Below are 21835 nucleotides of genomic sequence, written 5' to 3'. Positions count from 1 at the left end.
GGCAGCAGGCAATTTCTTGTTTCATGAGACTCTCTTGATATGATTATTGAGGGACCACAGGTAAGTGGGATGTTCAATTTGTTCAACCACTAGAATACCCATGCGTACTATCAAAATACCCACGGATTGCTCTTAAATCCTTGACGTTACCTCCAAACATGTGTAAGCCAGAACAAAAAGAAATAGAGAGCATGGGTTGTAAAGTCTTGGGTGACATCCGAGACACGACCCCCATGCATAAATGGGTATCAACTGTGGTTTTTAATGAGCCATTGCATGATGCCAAAGATGGATGTTTCTTACCTTGAAGACAAAGACAGAAGATCGTGCTGAAAGAAGGGACGGGTGTAAGGGAATAATGCCAGCTGGTGGCTGTGTCAACAAAGGCGGAAATAAGGTATCAGTCTGGGCCTTATTCATTGTTCTATTCCAATAATATCATGCTGCCCAGCCAAAGAAATAAATCTCAAACGCTTGGTGGCTCAGAAATAAAAATCAAGCTCAAGCTTAACAGACTCGCCGCCGCTTCAGAACGTCATCGTAGTATTCTGTCTTCTCCGTCTTGGACTCGACGATTGTAATCAGACCCAGATGTCTCTCCCGTAGTTCGTCGTATTTCTTCTTCCAGAAGCCGGATTGGTTGGTCCAGTACTCAATCTGCTTGGTCAATTCCGCGACCCTGCGGCTGAGACTCTGGTCGACCTGCTTGGACAGCTCACGCAGTCTGAAGCGAAGATCGCCATTGTCATCTCTAAGCGCTTTGTTCTCCTTCTCAAGCTTGCACACCTTTTCACGAAGCCGCTCGAGCTCGCTATGGTTGTGAGTAGAGATAGGAAGTATGTGGAAAGGAGGGTCGCATGGCTTCTCTGCGGCACGACGAAGGCATTCATTCTCTCGTGAGAGCTTAGCGACCTGATCGTTGAGAGCCGGTATAACGACGTGGCAGAGGCGATGAGTCTCGGCCTCGGAAGCATGGAGTCTTGATCGGAGAGTTTCGTTTTGTGCTGCGTAGGCTTGATTCGCCTCATCGAGGAGTTCGTTCTGGCGGATAAGAGTCTTCCATTCTTCGCGACTGACTTTGTAGTAATCGCATTGGTGCCGATGAGTGTGATGATAGGATCGTGAGCGCTTGATGGTCACGAGCTGTGGACGGCCATCAGGGCTGGTCTCAACGTAGCAGCGTCGAGACATATTGAGTTGACTTTAAGCTGTTGTTTAGTTTCGTAATGCTTGTCTCTTGTATCCGATGTAGTCAAGAATTTCTTCAGTGTTAGTAGTGAGTAGTTGATACGGGTATAAGCAAGATAGTTGGGCAGGCGACGATAGATATAAAGAAAGTGTCTAGGACTCGGAACTCATAAACGAGTCTTGTCGAGTTTCAACAAGTGACCTATACTTGTCTTGAAAATAGGTCCTACGGATAAAGAATGACTGTTTGAAAGAGACAGTTGGACTAATGCAGGTGATCAAAGAAGGTCAGAGGTGTTTGAACAAGGAAATTATGTCCAAGCCGCATTGATGTGGTGTTTCTTTTGTAAGCACTCTCCAAGGCTCGGACTCGAATTGTTCCACTTTGGCAGCACGCGTACTCCAAAATAGAATAGAAGAGAATCATGCTGGAGTTATCGTGGCTTATAGGGGCAGATGATAGGAGAAAGTGTAAGTGAGTGTCTCGGTTTAGATAGTAGGACTTGGGTTGTTAGTTGAGAGATTGTGGCAGGGTAATTACAGGATGGGAAGAAGGGTTGAATTATGGTACTTTGGAGTATAGCTAGTGTGGTTGAAAATAACAGCAGTATAACTTGAGTCTACAGAGTGGCGCGTGGTCATGATGTATGGGTTTGTGTCTCATAGGGGTGGTCATTTACAGAGTATGTGCTGAGCAGGCAGACAAAGAGCAAGAGTGGAGGCATAAAACATATGAAGAAAATGAAGAAGATAATACTATGAAAATAAGTAATTAAATGGCTTCTACTTGGCTAATGCTTTTTGCGTCATTCTTTGTTGTTGATGAATTCTGTTCATAGTGATAGGCCAAGATTGGTAGTAAATCTATGCAGGTACGACATGTCCAAGCGCGTCAAAGAAGATCAGCAAAAGAAAAGACCCTGGCGGCTGCGGCTAATAGATTTGGATGACGGGTAGATGCTACTTTGCTAATTGAATTTGCACCTATTAAAGATGGAAGTTGCCATGTGTCGTGCATTACCTTGCCTTTTTAGCTGAGTGACGTGCATGCTGGCAGGTGTTCGTCCCTGATGAGCCAGAGCGGGACATCGCGTGGGTTGGGTCATGTCAAACGACCCGAGGCTGTGCATGACGAATATTAGCACTGTACACAGCACTTATCATACAGCTATATGCACAGTGTCGGAACCAAAACGTACTGCCCACTAGCCGCATGACAGGTACATCATGGCTTGCTCAAGCGGCCTCCTCCTTCCTTCCCTCATTCAACACCATCACTTTCAAAAACAGAAATCGCCACCACGGGACCCCTTGCACTTACCCTGGCCCTTGCAGAACCCGAATGCAAGCTCTTTATCTTTCTTCCCGGCTCGGCCCAGGTCCGCCTTCCAAGCCACACTCAACATGACGGACCCCACCTCGTCTTTTGGGAATAACCTCAATTTACGGCTTCAGATCTGCCTAGTAATGACACCATCTTGTCTTTTTAGTCAAGCAGGCAGTCGGCCCCCAATGACGCGAGCGTGGCTTGGTTGAAAAGGCTGATGTACTCATCTCTTTTACACTTTTTGATAATCCGGCTCGGATTACATCGCCATGCCCCATGCTGTCCAGGGATCTCTATCCCTAACTTCGGCCCAGCCGAGTTGTCTCTGGCCATCTCGCCCATTACGTCGGTAGCCATTTGAATCCCTCGCATCGGTTCGAAAAACTCGACTTAGCCTCTCATCTTCTGGTTCCATCCTTGGTCCAAATCTTGGCACGTGGCCTCCTCCGTGCCGCGGGCATCGGTTTGAATCTTCAGCATTTTGGTTTTGACAACCAACATGGCTACAAGCATGCTCTTTGCAGAACACCCCATCGGTGTTGCCTCGAAGCCACTCTTGGGGTTGTATCTGCCTGGGTTCATGGCATCCCACTGCAGGGCACCCGTGATCGATACAGAAGTCGGATGATCTAGTCCTTGGAGCCTGGCAATTGTGGATCTGACACATATGGTGTTGACAGAACTGATTGCCATGTTCAACTCTTCGGCCACATCCTCTTCTGTCATTGATGCCTGGGCATGGATCAAGGAGGTCTTCTATCTTTTAGCATTGAACTAACGGTTCGAGATCTGGATGGATCACGGAAACTCACCATCTCCATGCATAGCGTATCCCATCCCTTGAGTTGAAAGCCTTCTTCCAAAGCTCGACTCCATGCGCCGTCGGTGGACTTCGCAAAGTCGACCCTCCACCACCTCAGCTCCACAGCCATCATACACGCACTCGTGGTATGGACAATAACCACTGTCCAATCTCCTCAGCCGGCAGTGCTTTGTCTTGCACTTGTGACTTTTGCAGTACTCAGTCTTGAAAGATTCCCTACCCTTCAGACAACCTAGTTCAGCACAAGTGTGCTCGGGGCAGAACAACCCTGCTTCACGACCATCTTCGCAGTCAGGTGCCTGGCAGTAATGTGCGCCACAGAATGGCGAGGGTTGACCGTCATCACGGGTATGACAGAGACGTGGACACTGAGGCTTCTGGCATTGACGATGACGCTTGCAGAACCTCTGCGGGTCATCCAAGTCAATACCTGGAGCGAAGGCCACACAGTATTGGTCGTCACAAGTGTGAGACCTGCAAAAGATTCCGACGTCTTTGGAGTTGCGACAGTTGTCCTGCTCGCACCGGTGATCAACGCAGAATGGTATGTATTGCTCATTTCGTTTTGATCTTTCGTTCTCGCAACCAGAAAATCCACATAAATCTGTAGTTTGCAGTTAGTTTCGCATGGGTGGTACCAGCGAAGGTCAGCTTACGGAGCTGTATGCAATATTTATGCATGGCCGTATTCCCGTCCTTGACGTCTAGAGCACATCCCATCCCATTATCGACAGCCTGGCATCGACTATCTTCTCAAACATTAGCCATCCCAGTGGTTAAAGACGTGGTGCTCAACATACGTTGACTGCATACTATAGCACTTGGTGGTTTCGCGACTGCACATGCTCGGCCTGCTTCAATCTGTCTACAAGCATGGAACTGGCAATATAGCGATTTAAATGTATGGCCATCGATTCTGAGATTAGTCGTAGTGTTGCGACATATAGTCCCTGTTGCCGCGCAGGTCGTCTCGCGAATGCCTCCTTTCCGATACTGAGGACTGTACATGTTGGCTGAATATTTTACTTCTCAACGCTTTTGAGAGAACAGGCTATCATGGTAAAAGTAGTTCATGAGATGATTATAGACTACATTTATAGCTTTATACATTTGTCTACTGCACCTGCGGCTCTACTATTGAACCATCAATGATACGTCTCACAAGTGCAACCTCGAGATCATGGGCCACCCGGGTTGAAATTGTTACCGTTCGCTACAGGGCAACGGCACGATGCATTAAGTAACGAACCATTAAGAAGAAGAAGAACCCGAGGTTCGGCTAACAACAACCATAAACAAGCTCCCCGAGACGGTCCTAGCTAGTATAATAGCGGGGATTTCTGGCGTACCAGGCTTCCTTGGAGACGAAATAAGCATCGTCACGAGTGTATCACAGGAAAAACCGAACAGTTGACGCTGGTGTATTAGATGTTTAATGATCTATCGCCAGTCGCTTCCCTTCCGTACCCATCACATTGTACTCCTTATTCGTGGTATCATTCCAAGTCAGACTTCCACCCCCTTTGTTGTTTTCTTCTAACCTCCTCTCTCCTTTAATAAAAAATCGGCCTATGAGGCGTTTCAGATCTATAAAAGAACAAAACGTTTTTTTTACGCAGAAACGAAAATAGCCAACTGCGCTTTGATGCACCCTGATGAGTATCAACCTAGTTGCCCTGGCTCGCTATAGGGCAAACTGATTCATCGCGAATTCAATAGAAAATAAGCTTGAAAAGAAAAGAACACCGAGAAGAAGAAACAGGCATTGCTCCGCGTTTTCTTCTTCACGTAACGATGCATTACAGAGACTCAGCCACCGCAGCCTGGAGACCTTGCAACAGCGCTGCCTCTGCGGCGTTGTCATGCATATGCTGATCCATCTGCGTCTCCGGTGCCGGTACGTGATTATGCGAATGCATGTCTGGTGTGGCGTTGGTAGAGGTAGGGGATGGGTAACTGAGCTGAGTGTGTGGAACGGGCGCGTAGTGAGTCTGAGCATGATGCTGGGCCGCAGGTTGGGTAGTTGGTGTGTGTTGTGTCGGTGGAGAGTGATGCAGCTGGCCGACGGGTGTCGATGTGTGGGAACGCATTTGGGCAGCCGCCTGAGCGTGGACGGGAGAATGCATGGCGTTGTGATTTTGCTGGGGGACTTGCGACCGCGGTGTTTGAGGAGACATGGACATTTGAGAAGATTGCGGACGAGCTGCTTGATGAGGCGACTGCTGAGGCGGTGACATGATGCTTGGTCTGGACTGCGGCAGCGTCGATGGTGGATACCCGGATGAGGTAGCTGGGTTGTATGAGTGAGTAGTCGCTTGATTGTGCGCCTGACCCTGTTGCGAAGATGCAGCCTGGGCGGCGCTCGCAGCTTGAGCAGGCGTCATAACTCCCGAGCCGACAGCTGAGGTTGGGGTTCCTGCTGCCCGTCCTTGCCCCTGCTGTGGGTTCTGCAGGCCTCCAGCTAGGGTCATTATCCCGTTGAGCGTCGCACGCTGCTCTTCCGAACTCAGTCTCGCGCGTTCTTCGGCCTCTTTCCTGGCCGCCTGCGTAGGGGCGCGGGTTTTAAGCTCACCCGTAACTGCTTGGAGATAGTATGGCATCTCCGAGTTGGTCTTGAGGAAGAACAACTTGAGATTCCGGGCCTTGTCCTTGAGTTGCACTTGTGTCCGATCTTTAAGTATATCTGATATTGTGCCGCTTTGTCCAAACAAGGTCAGTATTTGGCTCCAATGCGGTCCTTTGACCATATCCAAACCCGCCATGAGCGCCTTTTCTTCTTCTTGAGTCCAAGGACGCCGTGTCGAGTGAAGACCCTCTCTCCTGGTATGCGACGAATTTTTAGAGAGAGCCGCCTGTCGAGCTTTGTCATATAGTATCGCGCTAGGAAAGGTTTGGTTCGGCGGCAAGTTGTGACCTGGCTCGGGTGGTGGTGGTTGCGGCTCGGGTATGCTCTGTGTGTATGACGAGTAGTACGTATTGTGAGCCTGTTGCTGTTGGAGTTGGTTCAAGTATGTTTGTGCTACGTTCTGGTGAGCCTATAATCTCTGAGAATCCCTGGCTTAGAAACTTACTAGTACTTTGTGGAACTGTAGGTTGGTATGGAGCGGGCGACAGTCCATGTAATGTGGTCTTGACATAATTGGACGTACTCTCAGCCACCAGTGCCTCCAGTTCCTTATAATCCGTTATCAAGTCCGGCTTCCCGTTTGTCTGAGGTGTAGAAGAAGGCTCCTTTTCTGGAGTCTTGGTAGGCTCAGCTGTTGGAGCCGGTTCGATGGTTTCAGCGACGGCAGGCGCTGGCTCAGGAATGGGATCGGGGTTGGGTTCGGGATTAGGGTTGGTGGTTGTAGTGTCCTCAGTCAAGCCAGCTAAGGCGTCCTGAACAAGACCTGAAGTTGTCTTTTCGAAGAAAGAGGAAAGATCTTCCATGTCGAGAGTTGGATCACAGCTTGTGTCGCCCAAGAGATCAACGGCAGTTTCTTCGCTAGATCGCATAGGATGGCCTAGTCTTGACCCAAGATCCGACATCAAAGCAAGGCGGGTCTTGACACACGTTGAAACCTGTCGTAGCAGATCATCCACCTTGTATTTTTCTCGCAGAACCGCTGTAGCTTCTTAGTAAAATGCATTTTCCTTTGAGGAGAATAATACCCACCAGACTCAGTTGACGTCTCGCCTTCAAGCGACGTCTTTCTTGATCGGACTGAAGTGATGAATTCGGAGTCGGCAGGTGTCAGATCGAACCCATTGTGAAGTCCGCGTAGCTTATCTTCCATCCCATTAATCAGAGCCTCTTCCAATACTTGCTCACTTGATTGTTCTGTTGTTTTTGAGACAAGCGCATCGATGGCCACTTGGGTCTTGAGCGAGAGATACAGATCGAGAGCATCAGAACCAAGATCGGATACCTGGCCTCGGAAGATCGCGTGGAAATGTTGATGAGCTTCGCTGTATGAAGGCGTAGTTTGCAATAGCCAAATGCAGAATTGAGCAAGGTTCGCTAGATCGAGAATCGTGCGAGATTCGTGGTCTTGAAGGTCTGGCTCGTCTGCAGAGAGAATGGGACCCGAAGAATAGATCTGCTTGATTTGCGCAAAAGATGTTTGAAGGTCGTGAAAAGACTTGGCGTGTTGCGAATCGGCGTCTTGGATCGGTTTGATGGAATCATCGAAGGATTGCGAGAACAACAAAAGAACGGAAAGTGCCTATCCCACCTATGTAAGCGCTGCGGCATCTCTACGGTCGCGCGACCTACCATATTGCCCAGCGCATGTCGACTGGCTTTGCGCAAGTACTTTTGAGGATCGGAAAAGAAGGTGACCGAGGGTGAAGATGGCGGAGGAGGCGGTGGAAGGTGGTGATCGGGAATGCCATCAATGTCCATCTGGTCGGTCGTGGTGTCGAACATAAAGTCATTGGCGTTGTTGAGCGCATTGTGCACGAGAAGCGCAAGACCATCTTCTAGTGACTCTTCGGCTCCTTGGTCGAGTTCGAGCGTGTTTTGTTGGACAGGTTCGGTTTCAGACTTGACTCGCTTGTTCGGATCGTCGTCGTTAGAATGGTCTTCAAAGGGCCGCTTGGTCGCAGCTTGCATGATGGATTCAAGGTCAAGATCAAGACCCTCGAGGATGTCAGCCTCATGGCTGGGCTCTTGCTTGATCCCTACGGTCACGGCAGTCAGCATTGCATGTTTGGCTTGGCTTTAGTTTGGCAAAGTAAAAGATTGTCCCGTCCAAGTCTGGCATGGCAGGAAGCTTTCTACGCACCCGTCGGGGACATGGCCGCGCTGAGCTCAGGCTGGGCAGGCTCAGCCATCATGACGGCTTTATTAAAGCATAAGCAATGGAAGCAAAGCCTGGAGGCAGTTCAATCGTGTATTAGCACGTCAGCTCGTGGCGTGGTGCTGTTCGGCGCGGCGGCGTAGTCTTTGAGGCGGCGGTTGATGGATGTATCTTGGAAAGATTTTGCCCTCAGAAATGGCCCTCTTCTATCGATACACAGAAGAAAATTGGGTCGGTAGAAATCGATCAAGTCTCTTCAAAACAGAGCGAGGTTGGATAGGACAAGTGTCGGATGCTGAGTCGAGTTCTATGGTGATTGTTTGTTTCGCCGAGTCTCCGGGAGCTTATTCGTGTATTTTTCTTTTCTTTTTAGTTATTTTATCTTTCTTGGGAAGGTGCCTTGAAGCCAGGCCAGTACTTTTATCGATCCAAGGCTTGATCTTTATCGCGGGGGACCGGTGATTATCTGGACCGACTTGATGCAATGGCTGGGGATTGGCATATGAGAACTAGTTGTTTGTTTTGATTGGTGAAGAAGTCGGAGTGGAGTGGTTAGTGCTCTTCTTGGAAGGAAAAGGCCTTGACAGAATTTGACAGCGAATCACGGCTTCTCTTTTCATCAGAAAAAAACTTGGCATTTTGAGCACTCATTAAACAATCATACTTGACTTTATAGAAGGTATAACACAATAGGAAAAATACTTGATCATTTCTAATTAAGAGTATGAATACAATCTACAGCTGTATATCTATTCAGACTAGGATTGAGTGGGTTACAGTGCATAATTAATGAATAAACCAACCTAAATTTATTGTAGCTACTCGTCGTCGTCTTATACAATAAGGAGGAAATGACATGAAAAGCCATTATCTTGCTTCGCTGGAAAGGACCGTCCTTTACTCACAAGGGCGTCAAATTTGAATGAGTTTATCACAAGAAAACTTTCTTCTCTTGATTTCCACAAGTCTCAATAAAGGAGAGTGATATAGGCAGATCTAGTGGTAGCATGGCTTGGCAATGTTGTCCGCGACTAGTTGTATGAGAATCTGCTCTCGGTTCTTCCTAACTACGGCTCAAACTGATATGAATACTACTGGTTCATGACATATATTCGTCGGTTGTTCTGTCAAATGTAACTCGGTCTGAAGCTACAATTCAGCCAAGATGAGGGGACTCTTATTCTAGCCGTCTGATGATGTGGATTGTTGTTGGATTGATCAGTTTCGTTTTCATGTCTCGCATGTCACAAATTACCCAGGTACCCAGTTGTGATGTCAGTATAATAGATGGCATTGCTAATTTATATGCCCATTTGCTTGCTTACTACAGCAATAGGCCCGCTTACATGAGTCTGCACTCTTTACTTATCACAACGCTTAGATTATTCGTTTCGTTATCTGACTTACGTCGGGTCAAGAGTTCAAGTTGGAAGCCAGCGCTGCCGGAAGATTTTTTACAGTTCATGGAAGGAGCCTTCTACGTAGATGTACCTGTAAAGATGATTCACTTACACAACTCGCAATACATCAACCTCCCATCATCACCATCATTAATCACATAATGAAAAATAACCTTGTCCTATGTATCCTAAAGCCCATATCCCTCAATCCCTATACCCAACGCTCCTAATGGTTGATAGAAACCAGTGTCAAACACATACCCGAACTCCATGGGGCACATCGGAACACCGCCTCGACCACAGGATCCGATATGCCTTGATGGTAGCCTTTTCCATCTTCTTCATCGTCGTAGTCATAGTCGCCGTGATAGTCGTATTCGAGACTACAAACGGGCACTAGGATCACTCGTCCGAAAACCTGACAAACCTCGCCTCAGCGCAAGACCAGGTTTTGATCAAGACGACTCATGACAACAATGTGAACGAAGAAGTAGAACCTTACCACCCGCCCTCTCAGGTTTGTGGTGCTCAGCTTCAAGATTGCCAAGCTTTCCCTCGACCGGTACGTTTCATCTTCGTCCTCAAACACAAGCTTCGAGGCTAGCAGAGAGAGAGAGACTGACTATCTAGTTTAGGACATATATTGCCCGCCGCTAACAGTATGCCACCACACAAAGACACGTATTTCGCCCTCGGGTATTTACTGCTGCGCTCAGAGTGACGAATGCATCGTCGACGAGGAGCACCCCGCAGTGTGCGCGGTCAATACGACGCAGTGTGGCAGAGACCTCGGTGGAGGATGTTGTCCAGATGGCACAATGTGTGCTCCAGATGGCTGTCTCAGCATACAGACATCATTGCGCAAGCACTCTATGCCAAGAGCGATGATCACCGGGTTGTTTCACGGCGATAAGACCAGCGATGCGGTCCATACAGGGATCAAGTTTGGAGAAGTCGGAGTGGTCAAGTCAAGTGCGTGTCATGCATTCCTCGGTCCAACCTTGTTCGCCATGCCCATTGCTGTTGGTATCATGACTTGGGCCATAGTGAGATGAAATAGCCAGATTAAGTTGATCAAGAATGTATTATCGATATTGTCTGCAATGAGAATTGACCTCAGCCTTCAAACTCTATTATCCAAAAGTAATCAAGAACTATGCAGCTCCTTACTTGATTTGTACCTTATCCATGTCTATGAGTACCTATGTTCCCTGAGTATATTCCAACCATTGATGCATTGTTCGTCCCATCCCATATGCCAAACACGTCATTACGTAGCCATCATTATTTATCAAACCGTAATCGTTCATCGATCCATGCATCCATGCCCACCCGAATGCAGATGCAGCACAGCTGCGAGCTTCCCCACCAAGGAACGGTTTTCTCCAAAAACCCATGAACCAGCATCCCCTTAGAGAAGTAGAAAGTAAAGTGTGTATGTACCGATGCAAAAGCAAATAAAAGGCCGACCCAGATAAAACGCCAAATCCGGTAGGGGTATCATAAAAGGTTGCGCGCGAAAAAGAGTAGCAGAAAGTATCGTGTCGTAGAACCGTCAAGTCGAAGAGTTCCTAGCCTCAATTCGTTCACATCCACACGGCGAAAAAGAGCATGACAAGAACAAGGGCGATGCTGGTATAAGCAACATGCTTGCGCCCTGAGGCCGCGCTCCCTTTTTCGCCGGTGACGCTTCTTGAGAAAACAGAGGTGGTGCCGTTGTTGATGTAGTCGAGGACGTCGTTAGATGAGGACGCCAGACCGAAGAGGAAACTCATGCCGCCGTTGGCAAAGGCTTTGACGTTGACGGATGCTGTCTGGACGATGGATGCTTTTGCGCTGTGGCCGTGTATTTGTGATAGGGCGGCTTGTCGAACGCGGACGCGGTCTTGGGTATGGATGGCCTGGTCGCGACAGGGTAATTGGGATGCAACACCTTGTAATTGTGAGTACTTGAATGGTCTCTCTGTGATTTAAATAGGAAGAAAGTGTCAAAACTTACCATGTGTTGCGAATTGAGATGTTGGCGCTCTGTTACCAGACATGTGCACTTCAGCAGCAATTGCCAAAGACATGAATGCGCAGAGCAAGAAAAGTAGTGGCGAGCGCATCTTGATAAAGAACAAACTTAAATGCTTCTCCTTCTTCCAGAAAAGTAGTCGATGGCGTTGTATAAAAGCAAATCCGATAAGAGAGTTTTCCCCTTCTCAAAGCCTCGTCGCAAACGATTGATCGACGCAGCCAACGATTAACTTTGTTCTCTTGGATGTTTTTTTCTTTCCTCCCAAGTTGGTTCGATCCTCTCGATGGATACCAAAAAAAAAATAGAGAAGCGACCGGGTTTTGGGAATGAGAGAGAAAAAAACGGAAAGAAAAGAGGGTTGTAGAGTTGTAGTTAAGCTTAAGCGATGCTTGTTGTTTCTCGTCCTTGTCGACTTTTAGGCTCAGGTAGAGGCAGCCTCGTTTCGTTTGTACCACACCCCTCTCCAACAAAGAGCCCAAGCTGAGGGAAGAAAAAGGGAAAAGCCGTAAATGGCACGCCAAAAGGACGACGATTGGCGTAGTGCGAGTACAAGTTTGCAGTAGCGGCCCGGTCGGCCACGCGTCAAGTATGCTTCCTGTGGTGGGTGTGTTTGTTTGTGTGTGTGATCTCAATCGTGGGGGGTTGTTTGGCTTGATTTCTTGTTGTAGCTGATAAGAGAAGAGTGAGTTAATGCAGGTCGATCAAGGTTGATGAGCAAAGTGAGATGGATGAGATGGAGATGGATTTCGATTGACGGGGGATGGTCTACGTTGTTTATTTCTTTTCAAGACATGGATGTTGGTAACAGAAAGCTCAAAGCTTTATTACTCCTGTTCATCAAATCGACATGACCTTGCCTTGCCTTGCCTTGCCTTGTCCCTTCCCTTAAACTCATTATCGAAGCCCCCTGCAAGCCCATCCGAGTCGATCCTGCTAGTGCCCACCTTTTTTTTTTCCTTCCCTAGACGTACTGTACCTCGATGGATCCAATTCCTTGATTCGGGGGATACACTCAGTACGTACCGGTACAGAACTGCATCTGCATCCACTGGAAATGCGCTGCACCCGCTGCGCTGCATTACAGCATTTCTAGCTCAAGTGGAGAATACGATGGACAAGCTGGTGGGTCGCAGAAAACAGGGACGTGAAGATGACTAGACATAAATGTTGAGACTCCCTCAGGCTGCATACTCACATAAACTGGTCTAATATTTCCATCAACCGCTCAATCAGTACCGGTTTTTATGTAACCCACCTGGCAAGGCAAGTTTCTTCGGAAGGCTCTTGTTCTCTTCTGCTTCTGCCTCGCCCTTGGTTAGGTCTTCCCGATAAATCAGCACTCACCGATTGGCTATTGGCCCAAAAGCCCCTTCGAAAACCTCTTTGGTGTGAGAGAGAAACCTGTAAACTTTGCTCTTGCCACCCCCTAAAAAAGTCAAAGGTCTTTTCCGTCGGGGAAACGCAGAGCAGAGCAGAGCAGACAGAGCTTTGCTAGTCGGATCGCGTTGAGCTCCGTTCCCCTCTTCGTCTTCTCAAGCTTGAACAGCTTCTGCTTCTGTCTCTGTTTCTGCGGGTAGCCTTGCATGGGCTGTGACTACATAGAGCTTACAATTTACAGGGGCGCAAGCAGGGCAGGGGTTACTCCAATGCAACGCTGAGTTGCATTGGATACGTATTGACGACACACTCAATGTTCGGGCATTTCTCCATCTGTCTTACATCTGTTGTCCTTTATCGTGACATGCGTTCAATCCATCACGATCTAGAATAAGGTAGCTTCTAGTTCTGGTCTTCTTTCTGAAAGCCTCGTCGGTTGACTCATGCTGAGACACAATCAGGCCCGTCTAGCTGGCACTAGATCTTGCCACAGCGCCCCTGAACGGGTTTCCGGGCGATAGGTACACAGGTAACCAGTTCTACGGACCGACAGTTTACTGTTTGGTACTGACTATTCCAACGAGAAGCCAAGGATGGGGTCCGAAGTATAGTAAGACATAAACAAAACCCCTCATCGTCTTTTCTTGTTTCTCTAGGTTGTGGATTCCCCGTCTCCGCGATAACCGCACGTTCTTCTTCTCTATCCAAGGTTTTTCATTTCTCCTTTCTCCTCTCCTGAATGTATTTCCTCCTTCTTCTCCTCTTCCATCTGGACCACGGTCTTTTCCCCCACATTCCCGGGTACCCATGACGTACGCTCCTCGAAAAAACTTTGGCGAGTTCCACTATTGCGCCGATTCGTCGAGAATATCCAGGGAACCTTTCTCTTCTGCGCGGCTACCTTGCAATGTAAAATACACAGAGTGACACTTGTCTAATGTATCGGGGAAAAAGGAAAAAACAAAGTTGTATAATGTTGATCTTCATCTGGATCTGGTAATGTGCCAGAAAAGTGCAGTGCGCGGCTTGCATCATTTGTCTTGGCATCTCTAACGTCAGTTCTTCTTCTTTTGATGACTCCTCAGGGACCTATCCATGTCTTGAAACGGCCTTGCATGATCCCTTAACTCGGTAGGGCCCGAAACAATTAATTGTGCCTTGTAATGTATGAGTAAGAGTTTGAACGAGTGGTATTATTGTAATTATCAGAGCATCATGCACAAATCTATAACAGGGCTGCATCCCCTTAACGTTGTGACGCTGGTAATTAGCTGTTATTTCCTATTAGTCAGATCGTAAAGACATTCTTCCCATGTTTCATACTCCCGCTTACTAGTGTCTCAAACACTCGTCCAACCAACATGAGGCAATTGATCACATATGCACGCATACTAGTAAACGATGCTGTAAGCAGAATTGAGACTGAACTTGAACTTGAGATTTTACTCATTCGATCATGAATCGTACATAATTCCACAGATTCCATCAATATACCATGAAGCACCAAATCCCATCCAAAGCCGGTTGTAACTAACATTTACTTTTCATATCCTGTCCCTGTCCCTGTTTCAGCAAATAAAACTATTCATGTCTAAGCACGCCAGCCCCTGCCTCGAAAAGATGAACTCAATTCGCGTACAGCTCATGCGTACAATGTAACCAACATCCGTAAGTCCCAATAAACCATTGTGTTTCGCGTCTGATCCTAATAAAAAGCTGCACCCCACTCGCTCATCGCAATTGCTCATCCTTCTCATGCAGTGTGGCTGTCCCATTGACCTGCCGAGTATTGCGACACTCCTGCGTATTGTGAATATGCCACGTTGCGTGGCCATGAGTTTTGGGTTCGTACTTGGTGCAGGCCGACTGATCCTACTTGATGGATTGCTTCCATGTCGGCTTCGCTACTACCTGTCGTGCGGCTCACTTGCGAATATCCCCCGCTGCTGCCATTTCGGCTGTGTTGATAAGTCCTTGGTGTTCCGTACGTAGTGTTCGACCCGCCTGGCAGGCTGCCCACGGGGCCATCACCCATGGGATGAATCTGCAATCCGCCAAATGACGCTTCGAGATCCTGCGAATATTGATGTACACAGTGTGGTTCCGAAATGTTGCAAATATCGGTTAAAATCTGATAGATACGTTGCTGTACTTCGATGGCGGGTGGCCGATCATATGGGTTCATCGCCAACATGCCCGTCACAACATGTAGCATAGGGTGAACACCTTTGAGGATGTTTGCACCATCTTTGGTAGATGTTGACTTTCGAGTCGCGTCTTTCGCAAGACCCGACATCCATAGTTCAACCTGTCCAAGGTTCTTGTGAAAAGATGTATCCAGCACTGCGCCACCACGACCAGCTGTCTTATGTTTAGCTGATCGAAAGCTTGCAAATTTGCTTGATGTTCGTTTGACTAAATATGATAGCAATTCCAGTATGATGCAGCCAACTGAGAATATGTCGGCTTGTTGGCCGCTATACTGAGGACTTGGGGCGATGAACATGGTATTTGGTGAGCCGTTCGGGTCGTATGTCTGTATCATTCCGAAATGGCCCTCATCCGACGACGGGTATCTGTGTGACGGGCTTGTCGCCCCGGCAGGTCGAGACCACAGTTCTGGCGCTGCATAGTCGTACCGTTCGCGATCGAATGACGATTTATCAGTGTGAAGAATCACATTATCAGGTGTAAGTCGAGTTGAATCGGAATAGAAAACGTGATTTTGGTTGGTGAAGAAGATGGTTGAGGGTTTTATGTATCCATGGGACTGGTTCTTGCTGTGAAAGTCGCAGAGCGTGTCGACGAGACAAAGGATCCAATTCATAATGAGCTCTCTTCGGCGAGCTTTAGCGAGATTCTTGAATTGTGAAGGTGTTGTCGCTAGAAACGACTTGAGGGTGAAGTCGCTCGACGGCGTGAAGAGAACGTATCCACATCCGTGTTGTGTATAAGACGCCCAGTACGAGATCATGTGTTCGTTCTGCAGGCCTTTGATTCCGTGTACCGCATCAAGAAAGTCCTGCATCGGAACAGCCCCAGGCCCGTTTCCAAGCACATATCGTCGCCGACAAAAGGTTTCCCCTGGAATGTTAGGGAGTCTGACCTTGTCATGCCCGTTTGACTTGTGCGTGGGTAGCGAAGGTTTTTCAACGACGTCTAGCGGCACTACCTCATTGTCCTTATATGTTACATGGTTCCCACGCTGCAGAGGCTTCAAAAGGAAGTGAAACTGGCGCTGGTAGAACTTCTTCTCTACCTTTTCGTCACGGGTGGCGGTCAACAGCAATCGGTCCACATCTTCGAGGGCAATTGGGAGCTCAGCATCATCCCAACCATCGTCGACAACACCAAAGATCTGGTCAGGAACACCGAGGTCGACGAGGATTAGGAACAGGCGAGGCGCATCATTCCGGATACTTTCCCAGTATGTGCGCTCAGTTAGATCCTCTCCACCAAAGGCAACAGGGCGATCTAGGCGCTCAACCTCATCAGGAAGAAGCTGACTGGCGACATATGACCGAGTGACGGTGGCTTCGATGCGGGAATCAACCCACCACTGTCCCATTGTCAATTCGGCTCACTTGATTTCAGATGATGAATAGAAGAAAGCCCCTTTCGGTGCGGCGGTCGTAGTTTAGACCTGCATCTGTAGTCGTGAGGACAGAGCTTGGGCGCAGGATTATATGTAGTCAAGGTCGAAGCTACTCTAAGACACGGCCAGGCGTGTGTCTCAGTGACCAAAGCTCAAGTAGAGCCAAGTTGGCTGGAGTTAAGTTGAGTTTAAGTCTTAGGTTGCAATGTCCACGGACGGGAAGTCAAAGGGTTTAGCGAGACAGTTGACAGCTCGGGAACAGGGGACATGAGTAGTTTCATATGATTTAGTTCAGTTCAATGCAGTGTATGTGGGAAGGAGGAGGATGGATGTCCAAGGATCAGGGCTCGGTTCATGATTCGTGGCATGGCATGGCTAGACTAGGTCCAGAACAAAACTGACAGGATTGGAGGAGGTAGAAGAAGTTACGGGCTGAGGGCGAAGGCAGAAGTAGAGTTGTGATGATAAATGCAGTTGCAGTAGAAAGCGAATAAAGTAAGGTAGAGTAGCAGTAAAAAAGGGCGTGGAAACCCCCAAGAACGCTTATCTCTGCAGCAAAGTGGGATTGTTGGCTCGTGGCTGCGGCTGGTGCAGGATGTGATGGCAGCGTGATTGGTGGGGAGGGGTCTTGGAGGACGGGCGCAGATAAGGCCTGCCGCTTGCTCGGGCTCTGTTCGATCGACTTGAGATGAATTCGACTTGGCTTTTTGAGTGTCGTGAAATGAGAGTACAAGTGGCTGTACTGTTTCCGTCGTTTCTCGCCGTATGATTCGAGCTGATTCGATTGATGATGAATTATCAATCAGTTCGTGAGCACTCTGGACTCTGACCTGTTGGTACTACATTCGGTCCAATAGCGGGCGTAAAGTCATCAGCGGGCGTATGAATGGATTGCAACGGGTCATCGGTACCGAGGCCGGCCTCGATTTATGATTTATCGTGCAGTAGAAGAAGAGGGTCGCTTATGTTTAAATGTCGCGTGCTCATGTTGCATCGATTCAACGGTATTCTCAGTTCTTCTATGTATTGCAGCAAGTCAGTAACGTCTTTAATATGCTACCTATGTGGTTGATGATGGATTGTAAGCTCACGACAGAGTGCATTTTCGAGAAAGTGGCCCCGGGCCCTCGCTTAGACGCTCAAAGCGGTGTCATTATCGGTCAATAACAATTCAGGCAGATGTTGTTGGAGGTTGGCGGTTCACAAATTCTTTTATTCATTGCAGCTCAGCGGGCGTAGGAAGCTCGCGAGAGGGTAACAGTAAGTTACACGACGTTCTGCCCGGGGTCGGGTCAGTCGGGTCGCTGTTTCCCCGCCAAACAAGGGGTCCAGAACCCCACCTTCCCATCGCAGCTTCCAACCACGAGCTGTCTTGAGGTTCTAGCTCGGGTAGCCGACAAACTCTCATCAGAAACAGTAAATTTACGCTTAGCTTAGGTTTTTCGAGAATTGGAACCAATTTAACTTTCCAGACTCTCGGGTCATTCTATGAAACCTCAGGCGGCTTGACAGGCCAGCTCACCGAACAACAGGCGTAATGTCAACGCTTTCACCTGACTGTGGCAATGAAACCCCCCCAGACTCTGAGACATTCATTACAACGTCATGCCTTTATAAGTCGAGGCTACAAACATGTGTCCTGGTGTAACCAATGCCTTGCAGGCTCGTTCATCCTTCCAATCCATTGCTGGCCACGGCCAACAGACATTTGATTATGAGATAACGCCCGCAGAGCTGCACACATATCCTATTCCATCCTTCTGACCCGTGGAGACTTTCTACTCCTAGTCATATTCCTGTCCAGTCAGGTAGGTAGAGCATATGCGAACGCCGAACTATGCAGCCTATTGTATGGTTATCCTTTCACACATGATGCATTTGTGACCCAGGACATGTTTTCTCGGGTTACGCAACTGAAGACCTGCAGAAGACATGTCAGACTTATTTATGCGCCAATGAAACGATCAAACACGTCGCATTTGCACCATGACATTACATGCGTCCCTAGGAGGTGAAGAGAGTATGGCCGAGGCTCTTTTGCGGAATCTACATCTGGACAGACCGAGTTTCTTGTATCCCCTGAGTGTCAAGTCATGTGTATTATACGCGAGGGAACTCTTATAACCATTACTTAGTCCTGTGTTGACTTTGTATTAATGCTCCAATAAGCACACACCATCTACTATCGCATTATCGTTTCTATTTTATTTCACATATTTCTACTTTCATCTCAACCAGACGCCGGCGTCAAGTTCATTCCAGCTTTTGTCCCTGTCTCCCAACAAACGTCTTCATTCCCCGATCCACGCCCGCCACCCAGCGCGCAATAGTCTGCACACCGACAGGTAGCACATTAATCCAGTCTATCCATCGTGCATACAAAGGCATCGCCACAGTAGCACCCCTACCACTGTCAATAGCCGCGACGATCTCCTTCGTGACATCCACGGGCTCAACGACGGGCGCAATGAAGGAGTTGGGTGTCTGGACCCCATAGAATAGCGGCGTGCTCACTTGTCCAGGAGTCACAAGCACTGTTCGGATGTCGGGATGACTTTGACGCAACTCGGCCGTCAGAGAGCGATGCAGAGCTGTGAGGCCAGCCTTTGCAGCGGCGTAGTCGGTTAATTGTGCAGCGCCGACTGTTCCAATGACTGAAGAAACGTTGACGATGGTACCACCGTTTCCGCCACGAATAATAGCAGGTAGGAAAGTCTTTAAGCAGTAGAAGGGTCCGAGAAGGTTGGTTGTGAGACTCTTGTCGATTTCGTCCATGGAAAGATCCAAAAGAGTCTTGCCAATGACAATGGCGGCGTTGTTGATAAGTACAGTCGGCGTACCAAGCTGAGGTATGGGTTAGCAACAATCCTAACGTCTTCATGAACTTGCCAACTTACATCCTTCTCAATCTGGAGCGCAACCTTGGCGACCTGCTCCTTGTTGCCAACGTCGCACTTGTAGTACGTAACACCTCTCGACTCGGTGTTCTCCATCTCATTCACATCCAACACCGCCACTGTCGCGCCGCGCATGCCATACACCTCAGAAATGAGCAGACCCAGCCCGCTAGCACCTCCAGTGATGACAATAACCTCCTCGCTCAGATCAACCTCACGTGGGATGCCATGAGCGATGCGCTGATTGATCACATTGGCCATCCAGAAAAGCGTGATTATAGTGGCCCACGCAATGGCGGCCACCATAGGCGGAGCCTCCCATTTCACCGTCTGCGCGCGGAAGCACAATGGAATAATCCAACAGACAAAAGGGTGCAGAAGAGTCGTGTTGAGGACCTTCAGGACGAGGTCAATTGACAGCGGCGCAAACCATGATTCGCGCTGCGGAGGCCGTGGGTATTGAGTGGGCATGTTGTGGGATTAGAGGGATGTCGTATCGCTGGGCGGGCACAAATTAGATGATCAAACTGAGTCTCTGTAGAACAATTTAAGGAATATGAAAGTAAAGATCAAAGTTTTAGTATTCAGGAAGAAAGAAAAAATAAAAGGCCAGAGTGGTGAGAGTTGAATTCTACGTTAGCTACCTAGCATGTGGCAGTGAAACCATATGCGTCTCTAAGCGCCCCCCTCCAAACAAATCCCTGTCACATTTATCACCATGAACCACGTCAAGTTAAGAACCTCTATTGGCAAGGGGTAGATTCAACAACAGGTGATGAACCAGACTATTAGCAGAAACACCCCGAATGTGATTTAAACTAGCCAAGTCGTTTCGGATTTGTTTATAAGCCCTGAAAATTCATCTGAAGCTCAATCCAGGCCCTTCTTAAAGTCTATGATGGAGATTCCCCTAGAGTCTTGGCTCAAACCCATCATGTTACATTTGAATAGTAGAGTAAGTTTACAACTATGATACAGTCCACCGACGCCGGTCTATATGCAAATATCGTCATCATGCTCGCCGTACGTTGTCCATTTTAAGCATCTCGTCCTCCTGATCGGGGAGTATAAGTGTCTTTCCTCTCTCGTGCAACCCGCGAGGTATAAGTACCCCCGGGGGCAGAAGTGCGCTTGGCCCGAGGACTGTAACTTCGCTTGATATCCCAATCGTCCTTTTCAGCCAGAGTCCTGTTCCTCTGGACCGCCTCCTTCCTCCAGTCATGGTAACTAGGATCTCGCGCAATGCCCTCGCGCCGCCACTTCTGTGGAGGCTTAATACCCAGCGCAGCTCGCGACTCCCAAACGTCCTTTCCGCGACGGAACCAACGCTCCTGTCGTGATTCCTCCTCAACAGAATTGGGCACCCATTTGCTCTTCAAGATACGACGAATGGCCTCTGCCGCCACCTCAAACTTCTCTGCGAGTGCCTCTGTTGTGTAGACGTCAGGGAATTGGGCGTTGAGGGCTCGGATACCAGCCAGTGCGTCGGGTGAGAGACGCTTTCGCGGTCTCCAGCCCTCGGGGAACTTTTCCTTAAGAGCTGCTTTCTGGGCCTTCCAGTAGGCGGCTCCAGATTGTGGTTGATTGGAGGAGGGGCCTTTAATACGTGGTTTCCTGGGTTCTGTCGTTTTGTCAAATGCATTGAAAGTGCCTGAAGCATTGAAATTATTCTCTCCTCGGTTGTATGCTGTCCGTGATTTTTTGTCTAGTTTGTATTCTCTTCGTTTTGGGGCTTTTTCGCTAAGGCTTGGTGTAGCTTTCCAGGTATCCGGAGCCTCGACTGTGGCGATAGATTGTTCTTCTCCCACTCGAGATGTATCGTTTATATTTCTGTGAGAGTTGTCGTCCGCCGTCTCAGTTCCTTTAGCAGCTTCTGCGCCGGAAGCATCTTGACAGAGATTTTTCGAAAAGTGTAGGGATCGGGCCTGTCGTGCAAAAGCGAAATTGTTCTGTTGAAGTGCCGGTCGGGTACGAATTGGAAGGCGAACAAGCGAGGGGGAAGCCTCAAATCTGTGAACTTGAGATAGTCCCTGGACGAATATTTTCAAGGGTGTCGCTCGACATGTGCAACTCATCATGACAACTTAAACCAACAGCTGCAGATCAAAAGCATGGATGGCTATTGAGAAAAGTTGATCCAAATTTGAGCCACAGACAAAAGAGGCTTTCATGACGAGCCAAGGGTCCGAATGTGGGGCCGTGAAAATCGGAGATTGTCCGGATTTTCATTGAGCCGCTTTTCGGTGCTATACCAGCTACCCAGTACCGGCACCACAGACACGATGCTTCAGCAAAATAGGTTATAGTTTGATTAACATCGAGATGGTACATTTGAATATTTGTGCAAGATGGACTATCAGACATTTCACTGTTCCATAAATGATCATGTCCTTTCTTAGTACGTACATATCATGCAAGATTTTAATC

At 48.3% G+C, this 21835-nt stretch overlaps 8 protein-coding genes across 8 annotated transcripts; 1 reads left to right on the top strand and 7 right to left on the bottom strand.

The window, feature by feature from the left end:
* Nucleotides 1–507: 507 nt before the first annotated feature.
* FGSG_01459 (uncharacterized protein) lies at nucleotides 508–1191 on the bottom strand (the record flags this gene model as incomplete). The annotated part of the gene is made up of 1 exon (XM_011318963.1): nucleotides 508–1191. One exon carries the CDS (start codon nucleotides 1189–1191, stop codon nucleotides 508–510), a length of 684 nt encoding a protein of 227 aa, XP_011317265.1.
* A 1714-nt stretch (nucleotides 1192–2905) lies between these two features.
* On the bottom strand, nucleotides 2906–4346 carry FGSG_01458 (uncharacterized protein; the record flags this gene model as incomplete). Its single annotated transcript, XM_011318962.1, has 5 exons — nucleotides 2906–3247; nucleotides 3328–3421; nucleotides 3459–3942; nucleotides 3995–4087; nucleotides 4139–4346. 5 exons carry the CDS (start codon nucleotides 4344–4346, stop codon nucleotides 2906–2908), a joined length of 1221 nt encoding a protein of 406 aa, XP_011317264.1.
* Nucleotides 4347–4806: 460 nt separating this feature from the next.
* Nucleotides 4807–8156, bottom strand: FGSG_01457 (uncharacterized protein; the record flags this gene model as incomplete). Its single annotated transcript, XM_011318961.1, has 5 exons — nucleotides 4807–6357; nucleotides 6488–6943; nucleotides 6994–7543; nucleotides 7594–8000; nucleotides 8105–8156. 5 exons carry the CDS (start codon nucleotides 8154–8156, stop codon nucleotides 5138–5140), a joined length of 2685 nt encoding a protein of 894 aa, XP_011317263.1. The 3' UTR covers nucleotides 4807–5137.
* A 1592-nt stretch (nucleotides 8157–9748) lies between these two features.
* FGSG_11957 (uncharacterized protein) lies at nucleotides 9749–10574 on the top strand (the record flags this gene model as incomplete). The annotated part of the gene is made up of 3 exons (XM_011318960.1): nucleotides 9749–9868; nucleotides 9920–10081; nucleotides 10155–10574. The coding sequence occupies 3 exons, from the start codon at nucleotides 9749–9751 to the stop codon at nucleotides 10572–10574; spliced, it is 702 nt and encodes a 233-aa protein (XP_011317262.1).
* Nucleotides 10575–11105: 531 nt separating this feature from the next.
* Nucleotides 11106–11521, bottom strand: FGSG_01455 (uncharacterized protein; the record flags this gene model as incomplete). Its single annotated transcript, XM_011318959.1, has 2 exons — nucleotides 11106–11468; nucleotides 11519–11521. 2 exons carry the CDS (start codon nucleotides 11519–11521, stop codon nucleotides 11106–11108), a joined length of 366 nt encoding a protein of 121 aa, XP_011317261.1.
* A 3148-nt stretch (nucleotides 11522–14669) lies between these two features.
* FGSG_01454 (uncharacterized protein) lies at nucleotides 14670–16484 on the bottom strand (the record flags this gene model as incomplete). The annotated part of the gene is made up of 1 exon (XM_011318958.1): nucleotides 14670–16484. One exon carries the CDS (start codon nucleotides 16482–16484, stop codon nucleotides 14670–14672), a length of 1815 nt encoding a protein of 604 aa, XP_011317260.1.
* A 2280-nt stretch (nucleotides 16485–18764) lies between these two features.
* FGSG_01453 (uncharacterized protein) lies at nucleotides 18765–19940 on the bottom strand (the record flags this gene model as incomplete). Its single annotated transcript, XM_011318957.1, has 2 exons — nucleotides 19409–19940; nucleotides 18765–19355 (listed from the first exon to the last, which is right to left on the bottom strand). The coding sequence occupies exons 1-2, from the start codon at nucleotides 19877–19879 to the stop codon at nucleotides 18765–18767; spliced, it is 1062 nt and encodes a 353-aa protein (XP_011317259.1). The 5' UTR covers nucleotides 19880–19940.
* Nucleotides 19941–20445: 505 nt separating this feature from the next.
* FGSG_01452 (uncharacterized protein) lies at nucleotides 20446–21483 on the bottom strand (the record flags this gene model as incomplete). Its single annotated transcript, XM_011318956.1, has 1 exon — nucleotides 20446–21483. One exon carries the CDS (start codon nucleotides 21481–21483, stop codon nucleotides 20446–20448), a length of 1038 nt encoding a protein of 345 aa, XP_011317258.1.
* Nucleotides 21484–21835: the final 352 nt, after the last annotated feature.

The sequence above is a fragment of the Fusarium graminearum genome, chromosome 1 (genome assembly GCF_000240135.3).
Source record: "Fusarium graminearum PH-1 chromosome 1, whole genome shotgun sequence".
Lineage (NCBI taxonomy): Eukaryota > Fungi > Ascomycota > Sordariomycetes > Hypocreales > Nectriaceae > Fusarium > Fusarium graminearum.
The sequence above is the reverse complement of the archived record's forward strand: the minus strand, read 5'-3'. Positions and strand labels throughout refer to the sequence as shown.